Consider the following 16,939-nt stretch of genomic DNA (forward strand, 5'->3'; position numbering starts at 1 on the left):
TTTTTTCTCTAATAGTTAAAATTTTGTTAGCAAAGAAAGTCATGAAGTCATTACTAGTTAAAGTTAATGGAATACTCAGCTCAATAGAGCTCTGACTCTTTGTCAGCCTGGCTACAGTGCTGAAAAGAAACCTGGGGTTGTTCTTATTTTCTTCAATTAGTGATGAGTAGAAAGATGTCCTAGCTTTACGGAGGGCTTTTTTATAGAGCAACAGACTCTTTTTCCAGGCTAAGTGAAGATCTTCTAAATTAGTGAGACGCCATTTCCTCTCCAACTTACGGGTTATCTGCTTTAAGCTACGAGTTTGTGAGTTATACCACGGAGTCAGACACTTCTGATTTAAAGCTCTCTTTTTCAGAGGAGCTACAGCATCCAAAGTTGTCTTCAATGAGGATGTAAAACTATTGACGAGATACTCTATCTCACTTACAGAGTTTAGGTAGCTACTCTGCACTGTGTTGGTATATGGCATTAGAGAACATAAAGAAGGAATCATATCCTTAAACCTAGTTACAGCGCTTTCTGAAAGACTTCTAGTGTAATGAAACTTATTCCCCACTGCTGGGTAGTCCATCAGAGTAAATGTAAATGTTATTAAGAAATGATCAGACAGAAGGGAGTTTTCAGGGAATACTGTTAAGTCTTCTATTTCCATACCATAAGTCAGAACAAGATCTAAGATATGATTAAAGTGGTGGGTGGACTCATTTACTTTTTGAGCAAAGCCAATAGAGTCTAATAATAGATTAACTGCAGTGTTGAGGCTGTCATTCTCAGCATCTGTGTGGATGTTAAAATCGCCCACTATAATTATCTTATCTGAGCTAAGCACTAAGTCAGACAAAAGGTCTGAAAATTCACAGAGAAACTCACAGTAACGACCAGGTGGACGATAGATAATAACAAATAAAACTGGTTTATGGGACTTCCAATTTGGATGGACAAGACTAAGAGACAAGCCTTCAAATGAATTAAAGCTCTGTCTGGGTTTTGGATTAATTAATAAGCTGGAATGGAAGATTGCTGCTAATCCTCCACCCCGGCCCGTGCTACATTATATGGCGAATGGACACGGGTGGTCTTGAACCAGGAATCTTTTGCTCTGAAAATAAGCGGCATAAACACTTGGCCACCATGCCATGTCTTTCAAACAGAATTTGTTAGAGTGGTCTGAGGGTCCTTCAGGTGCCTTTTGGCAAACTCCAGGCGGCTGCCATGTGCCTTTTACGAAAGAGTGGCTTCCATCTGGTCACTCCACCATACAGGCCTGATTGGTGGAATGTGGCAGAGATGGTTGTCCTTCTGGAAGGTTCTCCTCCATCCATAGAGGAATGCTGGAGGTCTGAGAGCAACTATCGGGTTCTTCCTCACCTCCCTGACTAAGGCCCTTCTGCCCTGATCACTCAGTTTAAACAGGCGACCAGCTCCAGGAAGAATCCTGGTGCATCCACACTTTTTCCATCTACAGATGATCACTATGCTCACTGGGACCTTCAAAGCAGCAGAAATGTTTCAGTTGCCTTCCGCAGATTTGTACCTTGAGACAATCCTGTCTTGGAGGTCTAAGACAATTCCTTTGACTTCATGCTTGGTTTGTCCTCTGACAGGCACTGTCAACTGTGGAACCTTATATGTAGACAGGTCTGTGCCTTTCCAAATCATGTCTAATCAATTGAATTTACCCCAGCTAGACTCCAATTAAGCTGTAGAAACACCTCAAGGATGATCAGTGGAAACAGGATGCACCTGAGCTCGATTTTGAACTTCATGGCAAAGGCTGTGAATACCTATGTACATGTGATTTCTTAGTTTTTCTTTTTAATAAATTTGCAAAAATCTCCAAAAAAAACGTTTTTCACCTTGTCATTATGGGGTACTGTATGTAAAATTTTGAGGAAAAAATAATAAAAAATAATTTCACCCATGTTGGAGTAAGGCTGTAACATAACTAAATGTGGAAAAAGTGAAGTGCTGTGAACACTTTCCGGATGCACTGTATATTTTGGCTTTTCCTCTCAAGTACAAGACCACAACAAGGACGTTACATGCAAGCAGTGGTGGGCACTGCTAACCAAAATGTCAGCTTTGATAATTGGTAATCAGCTAACTGAAAAGTTGTCTTTTTTAACGCTAAACCGATAAACTGCATAAAAACTTATCGGAAGCTACAGATAACCAATAACTTTAAATTTTTCCTCCCATACACTCTCAGCTACTAAGAAGCTGAATTTGAGTTTAAACACAGCCAAAGCTTCTGACAGAACCAATGGCGATCACAAACCCAAACAGCCATTGAGCCAGTGCTTGTCTTTGTGCACTCTGCCCCCTGCTGTAGGAAAGCGTCATTTACCCTGACAAGCAGTGGTCCCGCGATGAGGTAGAGGTCTTGAAATGGAAAGTAGGTTTGAATTATGGTTTTGCTTTAAAAACAAAGTGATTCTGGATAGAATAACTACATTAATGTAATGTCTTAAAATGAACAAAGTGATATATAACACATACCTGTTCATTTTAAAATAATGCACTAATTCTGAAGATTTGAACATTAACACACAGATCCCCAAAGGGGATTATGGGTAACTAAGCCTCCGCTCATACTGATTGGTTGATTCATTCATTCTATGTAAAAACCAGCACAAGTGAATCAATGTAACATGTTGGTGTTTACAAATAAATGTGCTTTTATAAAATGTCTTTTTCATTTGTATAAAAAAAAAAAAAATTTTCAAGATCCTGCTAGACAGCGCTTAAGCGCATGCGTGATGGCATCACAACTCTATCCGGTTAGAGAGACAAGGTTTCTTTCAATAACAAGAACTGTCAAAAACGTTCTCGTGTGTGGTTGCTGGAGTTGTGTGGCAATAGGAATCGCCTTTTGAATGCTTGAATAACGATGTCAGTCGCACAAAGAAATCAAATAACAGTGAAAACATGTTTGGTGCGGTGTCATAACACATCAATCAGTCGCTCCGTGAGGAGTCACAACATCAAGCCTGGTTCACATGGCAAGATAATTAGGCCGATATCGGACCCGATCTTCCCCTTCCGACAATCTTAAGGACGCCCTGACAATCGTGATGATGCTAAATATAATCTTATCAGATATTCCTGCCGTGTGTGGTGTGTTAAGAAGGATGTGAGGAGCTAAATGTGACATGCAGCCAATCAGAAAGCGAGGTGTCTGACCTGGGAATGTTCATGTGGGAAATCTGTTTGTGTGTGTTGTTTTTAACATGTGGCTGACACTAGGGCTGCAACAACGAATCGATAAAATGGATAAAATTCGATTACAACAGGTGTTGGCAACACACTGCGTCATCGATGCGTTGTGTCGAGCGATTACGGCGCCAGAAGCTGCTGGCCGCTTCTGACGCCAGTAGCAACCAGTGCACAGAGCAAACCAGACACTGTTTCGTAGAAGAACTACACACTTAGAATATGGCAGAAACAAGTAGACAGAAGAAAATCAAGACTTCAAAAGTGTGGGAGCACTTTACGTTAAACAACGCAAAGACGTTTGTTAACTCCAACATTTGCAAGTCGGACCTCGCATGGCACGGGAGTACGACGGTAATGATGCAGCATCTCAAACGAAAGCATATCGGAGTCATCAACGAGGAAGGGGAGAGCTCAGTGTCTGGGCAAGTTAACAAATGTTTGTTTTTGTTTAAGCAGTCGTAAAATCCAGCCAGGCTGTTTGTGCTGCACTGGCCGCCCTGCAGACAGAGAGCCGAGCAGCGCTGCAGCGAAAAAAAAAAAAAAAAAAAAAACTCCGTCAAAGACTTCACATAAAACCCGCTCCTTCAGCTTGTATAGCTCCAGAAATTCATTTATAGGCTTTATTTTACAGTTGAAAGTCTTCATGTTTCCAAAGTTTGCTCTAATACGGTGCGAGAGTGAAGAGTCTCTCATTCCCTCCCAGAGAGAGACACAGAGAGAGAGAGAGAGAAATATGTGCGATGAGTCACATATGTCACTGTGAAATGACCACATAGTTTACAAGTTATACAGAGAATGTTGAACATATAATGAGTCAGGCTACAGTTTTTGATTTAGGTTTTATGGTTAACTGGTTATGCTAATTACTCATTTGCAGCAATAAAAATAATTTTTAAAATCTTTTTTCACCATATATTTTGTAACATTTATATGTTTCAATGTTGTTTTATGGCAACTCAGCCCTTTGATAAAGCAATGCCATTTGAAATAATTATTTTGTTCTTTATTATAAACTTTTATTCTTTATTATTTTATATTTCAACAGCCAAGGGACATATGACAATTTGTTGATTTTCAAGTATTTTAAGTTTTCAAATAATGTTCTGTTGTTAAATAAAGTGATGGAAGAAGAGAAAAACTGTTTCCCTGGCACATTTTTAAAAAATTCCCAGCTAATCCGACTAATCGTGTCGAAACCCCATCAGATTAATCGATGATCCAAATAATCGTTTGTTGCAGCCCTAGCTGACACCACACACTGTACAACTAAACCTGTCAGATCTATGATTTGTTTTTATCTCCACGTGTGGGGTCTCTCAGGTTTTGGAAACCTACAGATAATTTTTAAAAGCCTGCGGTCGACAACACTGTGATATAACCAGTCGCCAGTAGATGGCAGTATTCTATGCATTTTGACGCCGGTTATATCGCATGGCCTGAATCACAATTTCGGCTTTTGGAAAAGCAACCTGGGCTTCTTCTGGCATTTTTACATAAAACAATCAATAACAACATCTATCAATCAATCAATCAATCAATTTTTTATATAGCGCCAAATCACAACAAACAGTTGCCCCAAGGCGCTTTATATTGTAAGGCAAGGCCATACAATAATTATGTAAAACCCCAACGGTCAAAACGACCCCCTGTGCGCAAGCACTTGGCTACAGTGGGAAGGAAAAACTCCCTTTTAACAGGAAGAAACCTCCAGCAGAACCAGGCTCAGGGAGGGGCAGTCTTCTGCTGGGACTGGTTGGGGCTGAGGGAGAGAACCAGGAAAAAGACATGCTGTGGAGGGGAGCAGAGATCGATCACTAATGATTAAATGCAGAGTGGTGCATACAGAGCAAAAAGAGAAAGAAACAGTGCATCATGGGAACCCCCCAGCAGTCTACGTCTATAGCAGCATAACTAAGGGATGGTTCAGGGTCACCTGATCCAGCCCTAACTATAAGCTTTAGCAAAAAGGAAAGTTTTAAGCCTAATCTTAAAAGTAGAGAGGGTGTCTGTCTCCCTGATCTGAATTGGGAGCTGGTTCCACAGGAGAGGAGCCTGAAAGCTGAAGGCTCTGCCTCCCATTCTACTCTTACAAACCCTAGGAACTACAAGTAAGCCTGCAGTCTGAGAGCGAAGCGCTCTATTGGGGTGATATGGTACTACGAGGTCCCTAAGATAAGATGGGACCTGATTATTCAAAACCTTATAAGTAAGAAGAAGAATTTTAAATTCTATTCTAGAATTAACAGGAAGCCAATGAAGAGAGGCCAGTATGGGTGAGATATGCTCTCTCTCCTTCTAGTCCCCGTTAGTACTCTAGCTGCAGCATTTTGAATTAACTGAAGGCTTTTTAGGGAACTTTTAGGACAACCTGATAATAATGAATTACAATAGTCCAGCCTAGAGGAAATAAATGCATGAATTAGTTTTTCAGCATCACTCTGAGACAAGACCTTTCTGATTTTAGAGATATTGCGTAAATGCAAAAAAGCAGTCCTACATATTTGTTTAATATGCGCTTTGAATGACATATCCTGATCAAAAATGACTCCAAGATTTCTCACAGTATTACTAGAGGTCAGGGTAATGCTACAGTAAGGATCTGGTTAGACACCATGTTTCTAAGATTTGTGGGGCCAAGTACAATAACTTCAGTTTTATCTGAGTTTAAAAGCAGGAAATTAGAGGTCATCCATGTCTTTATGTCTGTAAGACAATCCTGCAGTTTAGCTAATTGGTGTGTGTCCTCTGGCTTCATGGATAGATAAAGCTGGGTATCATCTGCGTAACAATGAAAATTTAAGCAATACCGTCTAATAATACTGCCTAAGGGAAGCATGTATAAAGTGAATAAAATTGGTCCTAGCACAGAACCTTGTGGAACTCCATAATTAACTTTAGTCTGTGAAGAAGATTCCCCATTTACATGAACAAATTGTAATCTATTAGACAAATATGATTCAAACCACCGCAGCGCAGTGCCTTTAATACCTATGGCATGCTCTAATCTCTGTAATAAAATTTTATGGTCAACAGTATCAAAAGCAGCACTGAGGTCTAACAGAACAAGCACAGAGATGAGTCCACTGTCCGAGGCCATAAGAAGATCATTTGTAACCTTCACTAATGCTGTTTCTGTACTATGATGAATTCTAAAACCTGACTGAAACTCTTCAAATAGACCATTCCTCTGCAGATGATCAGTTAGCTGTTTTACAACTATCCTTTCAAGAATTTTTGAGAGAAAAGGAAGGTTGGAGATTGGCCTATAATTAGCTAAGATAGCTGGGTCAAGTGATGGCTTTTTAAGTAATGGTTTAATTACTGCCACCTTAAAAGCCTGTGGTACATAGCCAACTAACAAAGATAGATTGATCATATTTAAGATCGAAGCATTAAATAATGGTAGGGCTTCCTTGAGCAGCCTGGTAGGAATGGGGTCTAATAAACATGTTGATGGTTTGGATGAAGTAACTAATGAAAATAACTCAGACAGAACAATCGGAGAGAAAGAGTCTAACCAAATACCGGCATCACTGAAAGCAGCCAAAGATAACGATACGTCTTTGGGATGGTTATGAGTAATTTTTTCTCTAATAGTTAAAATTTTGTTAGCAAAGAAAGTCATGAAATCATTACTAGTTAAAGTTAATGGAATACTCAGCTCAATAGAGCTCTGACTCTTTGTCAGCCTGGCTACAGTGCTGAAAAGAAACCTGGGGTTGTTCTTATTTTCTTCAATTAGTGATGAGTAGAAAGATGTCCTAGCTTTACGGAGGGCTTTTTTATAGAGCAACAGACTCTTTTTCCAGGCTAAGTGAAGATCTTCTAAATTAGTGAGACGCCATTTCCTCTCCAACTTACGGGTTATCTGCTTTAAGCTACGAGTTTGTGAGTTATACCACGGAGTCAGACACTTCTGATTTAAAGCTCTCTTTTTCAGAGGAGCTACAGCATCCAAAGTTGTCTTCAATGAGGATGTAAAACTATTGACGAGATACTCTATCTCACTTACAGAGTTTAGGTAGCTACTCTGCACTGTGTTGGTATATGGCATTAGAGAACATAAAGAAGGAATCATATCCTTAAACCTAGTTACAGCGCTTTCTGAAAGACTTCTAGTGTAATGAAACTTATTCCCCACTGCTGGGTAGTCCATCAGAGTAAATGTAAATGTTATTAAGAAATGATCAGACAGAAGGGAGTTTTCAGGGAATACTGTTAAGTCTTCTATTTCCATACCATAAGTCAGAACAAGATCTAAGATATGATTAAAGTGGTGGGTGGACTCATTTACTTTTTGAGCAAAGCCAATAGAGTCTAATAATAGATTAACTGCAGTGTTGAGGCTGTCATTCTCAGCATCTGTGTGGATGTTAAAATCGCCCACTATAATTATCTTATCTGAGCTAAGCACTAAGTCAGACAAAAGGTCTGAAAATTCACAGAGAAACTCACAGTAACGACCAGGTGGACGATAGATAATAACAAATAAAACTGGTTTATGGGACTTCCAATTTGGATGGACAAGACTAAGAGACAAGCCTTCAAATGAATTAAAGCTCTGTCTGGGTTTTGGATTAATTAATAAGCTGGAATGGAAGATTGCTGCTAATCCTCCACCCCGGCCCGTGCTACATTATATGGCGAATGGACACGGGTGGTCTTGAACCAGGAATCTTTTGCTCTGAAAATAAGCGGCATAAACACTTGGCCACCATGCCATGTCTTTCAAACAGAATTTGTTAGAGTGGTCTGAGGGTCCTTCAGGTGCCTTTTGGCAAACTCCAGGCGGCTGCCATGTGCCTTTTACGAAAGAGTGGCTTCCATCTGGTCACTCCACCATACAGGCCTGATTGGTGGAATGTGGCAGAGATGGTTGTCCTTCTGGAAGGTTCTCCTCCATCCATAGAGGAATGCTGGAGGTCTGAGAGCAACTATCGGGTTCTTCCTCACCTCCCTGACTAAGGCCCTTCTGCCCTGATCACTCAGTTTAAACAGGCGACCAGCTCCAGGAAGAATCCTGGTGCATCCACACTTTTTCCATCTACAGATGATCACTATGCTCACTGGGACCTTCAAAGCAGCAGAAATGTTTCAGTTGCCTTCCGCAGATTTGTACCTTGAGACAATCCTGTCTTGGAGGTCTAAGACAATTCCTTTGACTTCATGCTTGGTTTGTCCTCTGACAGGCACTGTCAACTGTGGAACCTTATATGTAGACAGGTCTGTGCCTTTCCAAATCATGTCTAATCAATTGAATTTACCCCAGCTAGACTCCAATTAAGCTGTAGAAACACCTCAAGGATGATCAGTGGAAACAGGATGCACCTGAGCTCGATTTTGAACTTCATGGCAAAGGCTGTGAATACCTATGTACATGTGATTTCTTAGTTTTTCTTTTTAATAAATTTGCAAAAATCTCCAAAAAAAACGTTTTTCACCTTGTCATTATGGGGTACTGTATGTAAAATTTTGAGGAAAAAATAATAAAAAATAATTTCACCCATGTTGGAGTAAGGCTGTAACATAACTAAATGTGGAAAAAGTGAAGTGCTGTGAACACTTTCCGGATGCACTGTATATTTGGCTTTTCCTCTCAAGTACAAGACCACAACAAGGACGTTACATGCAAGCAGTGGTGGGCACTGCTAACCAAAATGTCAGCTTTGATAATTGGTAATCAGCTAACTGAAAAGTTGTCTTTTTTAACGCTAAACCGATAAACTGCATAAAAACTTATCGGAAGCTACAGATAACCAATAACTTTAAATTTTTCCTCCCATACACTCTCAGCTACTAAGAAGCTGAATTTGAGTTTAAACACAGCCAAAGCTTCTGACAGAACCAATGGCGATCACAAACCCAAACAGCCATTGAGCCAGTGCTTGTCTTTGTGCACTCTGCCCCCTGCTGTAGGAAAGCGTCATTTACCCTGACAAGCAGTGGTCCCGCGATGAGGTAGAGGTCTTGAAATGGAAAGTAGGTTTGAATTATGGTTTTGCTTTAAAAACAAAGTGATTCTGGATAGAATAACTACATTAATGTAATGTCTTAAAATGAACAAAGTGATATATAACACATACCTGTTCATTTTAAAATAATGCACTAATTCTGAAGATTTGAACATTAACACACAGATCCCCAAAGGGGATTATGGGTAACTAAGCCTCCGCTCATACTGATTGGTTGATTCATTCATTCTATGTAAAAACCAGCACAAGTGAATCAATGTAACATGTTGGTGTTTACAAATAAATGTGCTTTTATAAAATGTCTTTTTCATTTGTATAAAAAAAAAAAAAATTTTCAAGATCCTGCTAGACAGCGCTTAAGCGCATGCGTGATGGCATCACAACTCTATCCGGTTAGAGAGACAAGGTTTCTTTCAATAACAAGAACTGTCAAAAACGTTCTCGTGTGTGGTTGCTGGAGTTGTGTGGCAATAGGAATCGCCTTTTGAATGCTTGAATAACGATGTCAGTCGCACAAAGAAATCAAATAACAGTGAAAACATGTTTGGTGCGGTGTCATAACACATCAATCAGTCGCTCCGTGAGGAGTCACAACATCAAGCCTGGTTCACATGGCAAGATAATTAGGCCGATATCGGACCCGATCTTCCCCTTCCGACAATCTTAAGGACGCCCTGACAATCGTGATGATGCTAAATATAATCTTATCAGATATTCCTGCCGTGTGTGGTGTGTTAAGAAGGATGTGAGGAGCTAAATGTGACATGCAGCCAATCAGAAAGCGAGGTGTCTGACCTGGGAATGTTCATGTGGGAAATCTGTTTGTGTGTGTTGTTTTTAACATGTGGCTGACACTAGGGCTGCAACAACGAATCGATAAAATGGATAAAATTCGATTACAACAGGTGTTGGCAACACACTGCGTCATCGATGCGTTGTGTCGAGCGATTACGGCGCCAGAAGCTGCTGGCCGCTTCTGACGCCAGTAGCAACCAGTGCACAGAGCAAACCAGACACTGTTTCGTAGAAGAACTACACACTTAGAATATGGCAGAAACAAGTAGACAGAAGAAAATCAAGACTTCAAAAGTGTGGGAGCACTTTACGTTAAACAACGCAAAGACGTTTGTTAACTCCAACATTTGCAAGTCGGACCTCGCATGGCACGGGAGTACGACGGTAATGATGCAGCATCTCAAACGAAAGCATATCGGAGTCATCAACGAGGAAGGGGAGAGCTCAGTGTCTGGGCAAGTTAACAAATGTTTGTTTTTGTTTAAGCAGTCGTAAAATCCAGCCAGGCTGTTTGTGCTGCACTGGCCGCCCTGCAGACAGAGAGCCGAGCAGCGCTGCAGCGAAAAAAAAAAAAAAAAAAAAACTCCGTCAAAGACTTCACATAAAACCCGCTCCTTCAGCTTGTATAGCTCCAGAAATTCATTTATAGGCTTTATTTTACAGTTGAAAGTCTTCATGTTTCCAAAGTTTGCTCTAATACGGTGCGAGAGTGAAGAGTCTCTCATTCCCTCCCAGAGAGAGACACAGAGAGAGAGAGAGAGAAATATGTGCGATGAGTCACATATGTCACTGTGAAATGACCACATAGTTTACAAGTTATACAGAGAATGTTGAACATATAATGAGTCAGGCTACAGTTTTTGATTTAGGTTTTATGGTTAACTGGTTATGCTAATTACTCATTTGCAGCAATAAAAATAATTTTAAAATCTTTTTTCACCATATATTTTGTAACATTTATATGTTTCAATGTTGTTTTATGGCAACTCAGCCCTTTGATAAAGCAATGCCATTTGAAATAATTATTTTGTTCTTTATTATAAACTTTTATTCTTTATTATTTTATATTTCAACAGCCAAGGGACATATGACAATTTGTTGATTTTCAAGTATTTTAAGTTTTCAAATAATGTTCTGTTGTTAAATAAAGTGATGGAAGAAGAGAAAAACTGTTTCCCTGGCACATTTTTTAAAAAATTCCCAGCTAATCCGACTAATCGTGTCGAAACCCCATCAGATTAATCGATGATCCAAATAATCGTTTGTTGCAGCCCTAGCTGACACCACACACTGTACAACTAAACCTGTCAGATCTATGATTTGTTTTTATCTCCACGTGTGGGGTCTCTCAGGTTTTGGAAACCTACAGATAATTTTTAAAAGCCTGCGGTCGACAACACTGTGATATAACCAGTCGCCAGTAGATGGCAGTATTCTATGCATTTTGACGCCGGTTATATCGCATGGCCTGAATCACAATTTCGGCTTTTGGAAAAGCAACCTGGGCTTCTTCTGGCATTTTTACATAAAACAATCAATAACAACATCTATCAATCAATCAATCAATCAATTTTTTATATAGCGCCAAATCACAACAAACAGTTGCCCCAAGGCGCTTTATATTGTAAGGCAAGGCCATACAATAATTATGTAAAACCCCAACGGTCAAAACGACCCCCTGTGCGCAAGCACTTGGCTACAGTGGGAAGGAAAAACTCCCTTTTAACAGGAAGAAACCTCCAGCAGAACCAGGCTCAGGGAGGGGCAGTCTTCTGCTGGGACTGGTTGGGGCTGAGGGAGAGAACCAGGAAAAAGACATGCTGTGGAGGGGAGCAGAGATCGATCACTAATGATTAAATGCAGAGTGGTGCATACAGAGCAAAAAGAGAAAGAAACAGTGCATCATGGGAACCCCCCAGCAGTCTACGTCTATAGCAGCATAACTAAGGGATGGTTCAGGGTCACCTGATCCAGCCCTAACTATAAGCTTTAGCAAAAAGGAAAGTTTTAAGCCTAATCTTAAAAGTAGAGAGGGTGTCTGTCTCCCTGATCTGAATTGGGAGCTGGTTCCACAGGAGAGGAGCCTGAAAGCTGAAGGCTCTGCCTCCCATTCTACTCTTACAAACCCTAGGAACTACAAGTAAGCCTGCAGTCTGAGAGCGAAGCGCTCTATTGGGGTGATATGGTACTACGAGGTCCCTAAGATAAGATGGGACCTGATTATTCAAAACCTTATAAGTAAGAAGAAGAATTTTAAATTCTATTCTAGAATTAACAGGAAGCCAATGAAGAGAGGCCAGTATGGGTGAGATATGCTCTCTCTCCTTCTAGTCCCCGTTAGTACTCTAGCTGCAGCATTTTGAATTAACTGAAGGCTTTTTAGGGAACTTTTAGGACAACCTGATAATAATGAATTACAATAGTCCAGCCTAGAGGAAATAAATGCATGAATTAGTTTTTCAGCATCACTCTGAGACAAGACCTTTCTGATTTTAGAGATATTGCGTAAATGCAAAAAAGCAGTCCTACATATTTGTTTAATATGCGCTTTGAATGACATATCCTGATCAAAAATGACTCCAAGATTTCTCACAGTATTACTAGAGGTCAGGGTAATGCTACAGTAAGGATCTGGTTAGACACCATGTTTCTAAGATTTGTGGGGCCAAGTACAATAACTTCAGTTTTATCTGAGTTTAAAAGCAGGAAATTAGAGGTCATCCATGTCTTTATGTCTGTAAGACAATCCTGCAGTTTAGCTAATTGGTGTGTGTCCTCTGGCTTCATGGATAGATAAAGCTGGGTATCATCTGCGTAACAATGAAAATTTAAGCAATACCGTCTAATAATACTGCCTAAGGGAAGCATGTATAAAGTGAATAAAATTGGTCCTAGCACAGAACCTTGTGGAACTCCATAATTAACTTTAGTCTGTGAAGAAGATTCCCCATTTACATGAACAAATTGTAATCTATTAGACAAATATGATTCAAACCACCGCAGCGCAGTGCCTTTAATACCTATGGCATGCTCTAATCTCTGTAATAAAATTTTATGGTCAACAGTATCAAAAGCAGCACTGAGGTCTAACAGAACAAGCACAGAGATGAGTCCACTGTCCGAGGCCATAAGAAGATCATTTGTAACCTTCACTAATGCTGTTTCTGTACTATGATGAATTCTAAAACCTGACTGAAACTCTTCAAATAGACCATTCCTCTGCAGATGATCAGTTAGCTGTTTTACAACTATCCTTTCAAGAATTTTTGAGAGAAAAGGAAGGTTGGAGATTGGCCTATAATTAGCTAAGATAGCTGGGTCAAGTGATGGCTTTTTAAGTAATGGTTTAATTACTGCCACCTTAAAAGCCTGTGGTACATAGCCAACTAACAAAGATAGATTGATCATATTTAAGATCGAAGCATTAAATAATGGTAGGGCTTCCTTGAGCAGCCTGGTAGGAATGGGGTCTAATAAACATGTTGATGGTTTGGATGAAGTAACTAATGAAAATAACTCAGACAGAACAATCGGAGAGAAAGAGTCTAACCAAATACCGGCATCACTGAAAGCAGCCAAAGATAACGATACGTCTTTGGGATGGTTATGAGTAATTTTTTCTCTAATAGTTAAAATTTTGTTAGCAAAGAAAGTCATGAAATCATTACTAGTTAAAGTTAATGGAATACTCAGCTCAATAGAGCTCTGACTCTTTGTCAGCCTGGCTACAGTGCTGAAAAGAAACCTGGGGTTGTTCTTATTTTCTTCAATTAGTGATGAGTAGAAAGATGTCCTAGCTTTATGGAGGGCTTTTTTATAGAGCAACAGACTCTTTTTCCAGGCTAAGTGAAGATCTTCTAAATTAGTGAGACGCCATTTCCTCTCCAACTTACGGGTTATCTGCTTTAAGCTACGAGTTTGTGAGTTATACCACGGAGTCAGGCACTTCTGATTTAAAGCTCTCTTTTTCAGAGGAGCTACAGCATCCAAAGTTGTCTTCAATGAGGATGTAAAACTATTGACGAGATACTCTATCTCACTTACAGAGTTTAGGTAGCTACTCTGCACTGTGTTGGTATATGGCATTAGAGAACATAAAGAAGGAATCATATCCTTAAACCTAGTTACAGCGCTTTCTGAAAGACTTCTAGTGTAATGAAACTTATTCCCCACTGCTGGGTAGTCCATCAGAGTAAATGTAAATGTTATTAAGAAATGATCAGACAGAAGGGAGTTTTCAGGGAATACTGTTAAGTCTTCTATTTCCATACCATAAGTCAGAACAAGATCTAAGATATGATTAAAGTGGTGGGTGGACTCATTTACTTTTTGAGCAAAGCCAATAGAGTCTAATAATAGATTAAATGCAGTGTTGAGGCTGTCATTCTCAGCATCTGTGTGGATGTTAAAATCGCCCACTATAATTATCTTATCTGAGCTAAGCACTAAGTCAGACAAAAGGTCTGAAAATTCACAGAGAAACTCACAGTAACGACCAGGTGGACGATAGACAATAACAAATAAAACTGGTTTTTGGGACTTCCAATTTGGATGGACAAGACTAAGAGTCAAGCTTTCAAATGAATTAAAGCTCTGTCTGGGTTTTTGATTAATTAATAAGCTGGAATGGAAGATCGCTGCCAATCCTCCGCCCCGGCCCGTGCTACGAGCATTCTGACAGTTAGTGTGACTCGGGGGTGTTGACTCATTTAAACTAACATATTCATCCTGCTGTAACCAGGTTTCTGTAAGGCAGAATAAATCAATATGTTGATCAATTATTACATCATTTACCAACAGGGACTTAGAAGAGAGAGACCTAATGTTTAATAGACCACATTTAACTGTTTTAGTCTGTAGTGCAGTTGAAGGTGCTATATTATTTTTTCTTTTTGAATTTTTATGCTTAAATAGATTTTTGCTGGTTATTGGTGGTCTGGGAGCAGACACCGTCTCTACGGGGATGGGGTAATGAGGGGATGGCAGGGGGAGAGAAGCTGCAGAGAGGTGTGTAATACTACAACGCTGTTTCCTGGTCCCAATCCTGGATAGTCACGGTTTGGAGGATTTAAGAAAATTGGCCAGATTTCTAGAAATGAGAGCTGCTCCATCCAAAGTGGGATGGATGCCGTCTCTCCTAACAAGACCAGGTTTTCCCCAGAAGCTTTGCCAATTATCCAATTATCTATAAACCCAAAGAATATATTCACGAGAGTTTTAGGCACAAATTAGAGTTTAATGCTGTTGTCCCTGTGGAGCCTGATCAGAGCATCTCAAATGCATTTCTCCTGTCGTGAACCTTTACCCATAATGCACTGTGCACACACCATGTCCACACTAAAACCTTCAAAAGTAGTGCATTACTTTAAAACTAAAACAGATATCTAATATTTTCACTTAATAAAACTTAAGACGTGACGTTAATTTAAATAACTTGTCCGAAATTAGTTTGGTTAAAATTCTAACCATAAGTTAAATCTCTATGCCTCTGGATGACTTGGATGCTATTGCCAGCGTATTAGTATGGGGTCACAAGAAATTAGTTTTTTCTTTTGTATGACGTTCTCCTTTGCCTGCAGAGGATAGAGCAGTTTATTCTGAAACCAGCTCTTCTCTGTTTGTAGAGGATAGAACTGCGCATCTACTACAAAAAACTACATCTGCAAAAATGTTAGCGGTCTAAGAATTATCGGACCAAAACTTATCAGAAGATAATTGGTCAGATGATGGTTTTCAAAGTTATCTGAAAAGCTAATCCGATAATGAAAACATTATCTTCGATAATTAGCGGATTAGCGGAACTGTACCCACCACTGCATGCAAGTGCTTTCTGAAAGAACAGCTACCTACACAAAGACTACAGCTTGCATGTGCAATATGTTCTACATGATATGATGAATTAATGGATAACTGGCATTTTGTTTTTTATTACTGAAGTCACAACAAAACATGTACTGTAGTTTTGTTTTTCTCTTTTCCTCTCTGAAAGTCAAACCAGAAAAGCCAGTTTGTCTTAGTAACCAAAGCAAGATTTCATTCTGCATGTCTGTTCAGGCAGCACATGCCATAAAAAGAGCACAGAGCAGGAAGCTGTGATCACATACTACTGTAACTGACATATCAAAGCAGAGAGGAAAATATCATTTGGTATTACAATTAATATCAGGGACCCACAACTGAAAGTCACACATGAATCTGAGCCAAATTAAAACACAACCAGCAAGAAAAAGAGTGCAAGCACAGAAAGTAAATTATAAGGCAAGCAGTCACTTCACAGGAAACAAATAAATAAAAAACGACATCAGACTTTTTCCTGACATGTTATTCAACGAGGTGTTTGTAGTCTCAGAAAGAAGAGCAACTGGTCTATTTTCAAGTCACAGTTTCCATTTTGTGGTCAACACTGCACTCAGAGTATATCTGATATGAATCTTAGGATGCAGTTTAGATGGTCATTTCTCTCCCAAGTCAAAGTGAATATAAGCAAAATTGTCAAACTTTTCTGGAAGAGATATTTAGCAATTTCATCTTTTAGACAGCTAACCCTTAATCTTAGTCATGTTGCTGCCCTCACACATCACTGAGCTACTTTACAGGGTTTGTACTACCTTCCATAATCAGTAAGTCAATGCCAGGCAGGAGGTCAGTAGTATTTGACTTTCTCTCTGTGAAAGAAAGATAAAGCCACAATTACTTTCAAACCCCCTTCGTATCCATCTAACTTTGCTCACTGCAACGTTACTTTTGCTTCCAATGACTGCTGATTGAGAGCCCGGCCTAACAGGAAAGTACTGTGCTTGTTGACCAGTTCATTAGCAACTAGTATAGCCAGTCAATTTTGAGTGCAACATGTACTAAAATGTTTTATAACATTGCGTCTACCTTCAAAATTTGTGGGGGAAAATAGCCAATGCGAAAGGACACAAAGAAAAGAAGTAGCGCTGCATGATCTT

At 39.6% G+C, this 16,939-nt stretch overlaps 1 protein-coding gene across 2 annotated transcripts in view; it reads right to left on the minus strand.

The window, feature by feature from the left end:
• The window catches only part of lsr (lipolysis stimulated lipoprotein receptor), a 72,446-nt gene that overhangs the window by 29,723 nt on the left and 25,784 nt on the right, over window positions 1-16,939 (minus strand). The window contains exon 4 of one of the 2 annotated variants that reach the window (XM_034174161.1): window positions 16,595-16,651. The exons of the other annotated variant lie outside the window; for it this stretch is intronic. Within the exon in view, the coding sequence (XP_034030052.1) occupies window positions 16,595-16,651 (57 nt within the window). The remainder of the gene's footprint in view (window positions 1-16,594; window positions 16,652-16,939) is intronic. 2 annotated transcript variants of the gene reach the window in all.

Source organism: Thalassophryne amazonica, chromosome 7 (genome assembly GCF_902500255.1).
Source record: "Thalassophryne amazonica chromosome 7, fThaAma1.1, whole genome shotgun sequence".
NCBI lineage: Eukaryota > Metazoa > Chordata > Actinopteri > Batrachoidiformes > Batrachoididae > Thalassophryne > Thalassophryne amazonica.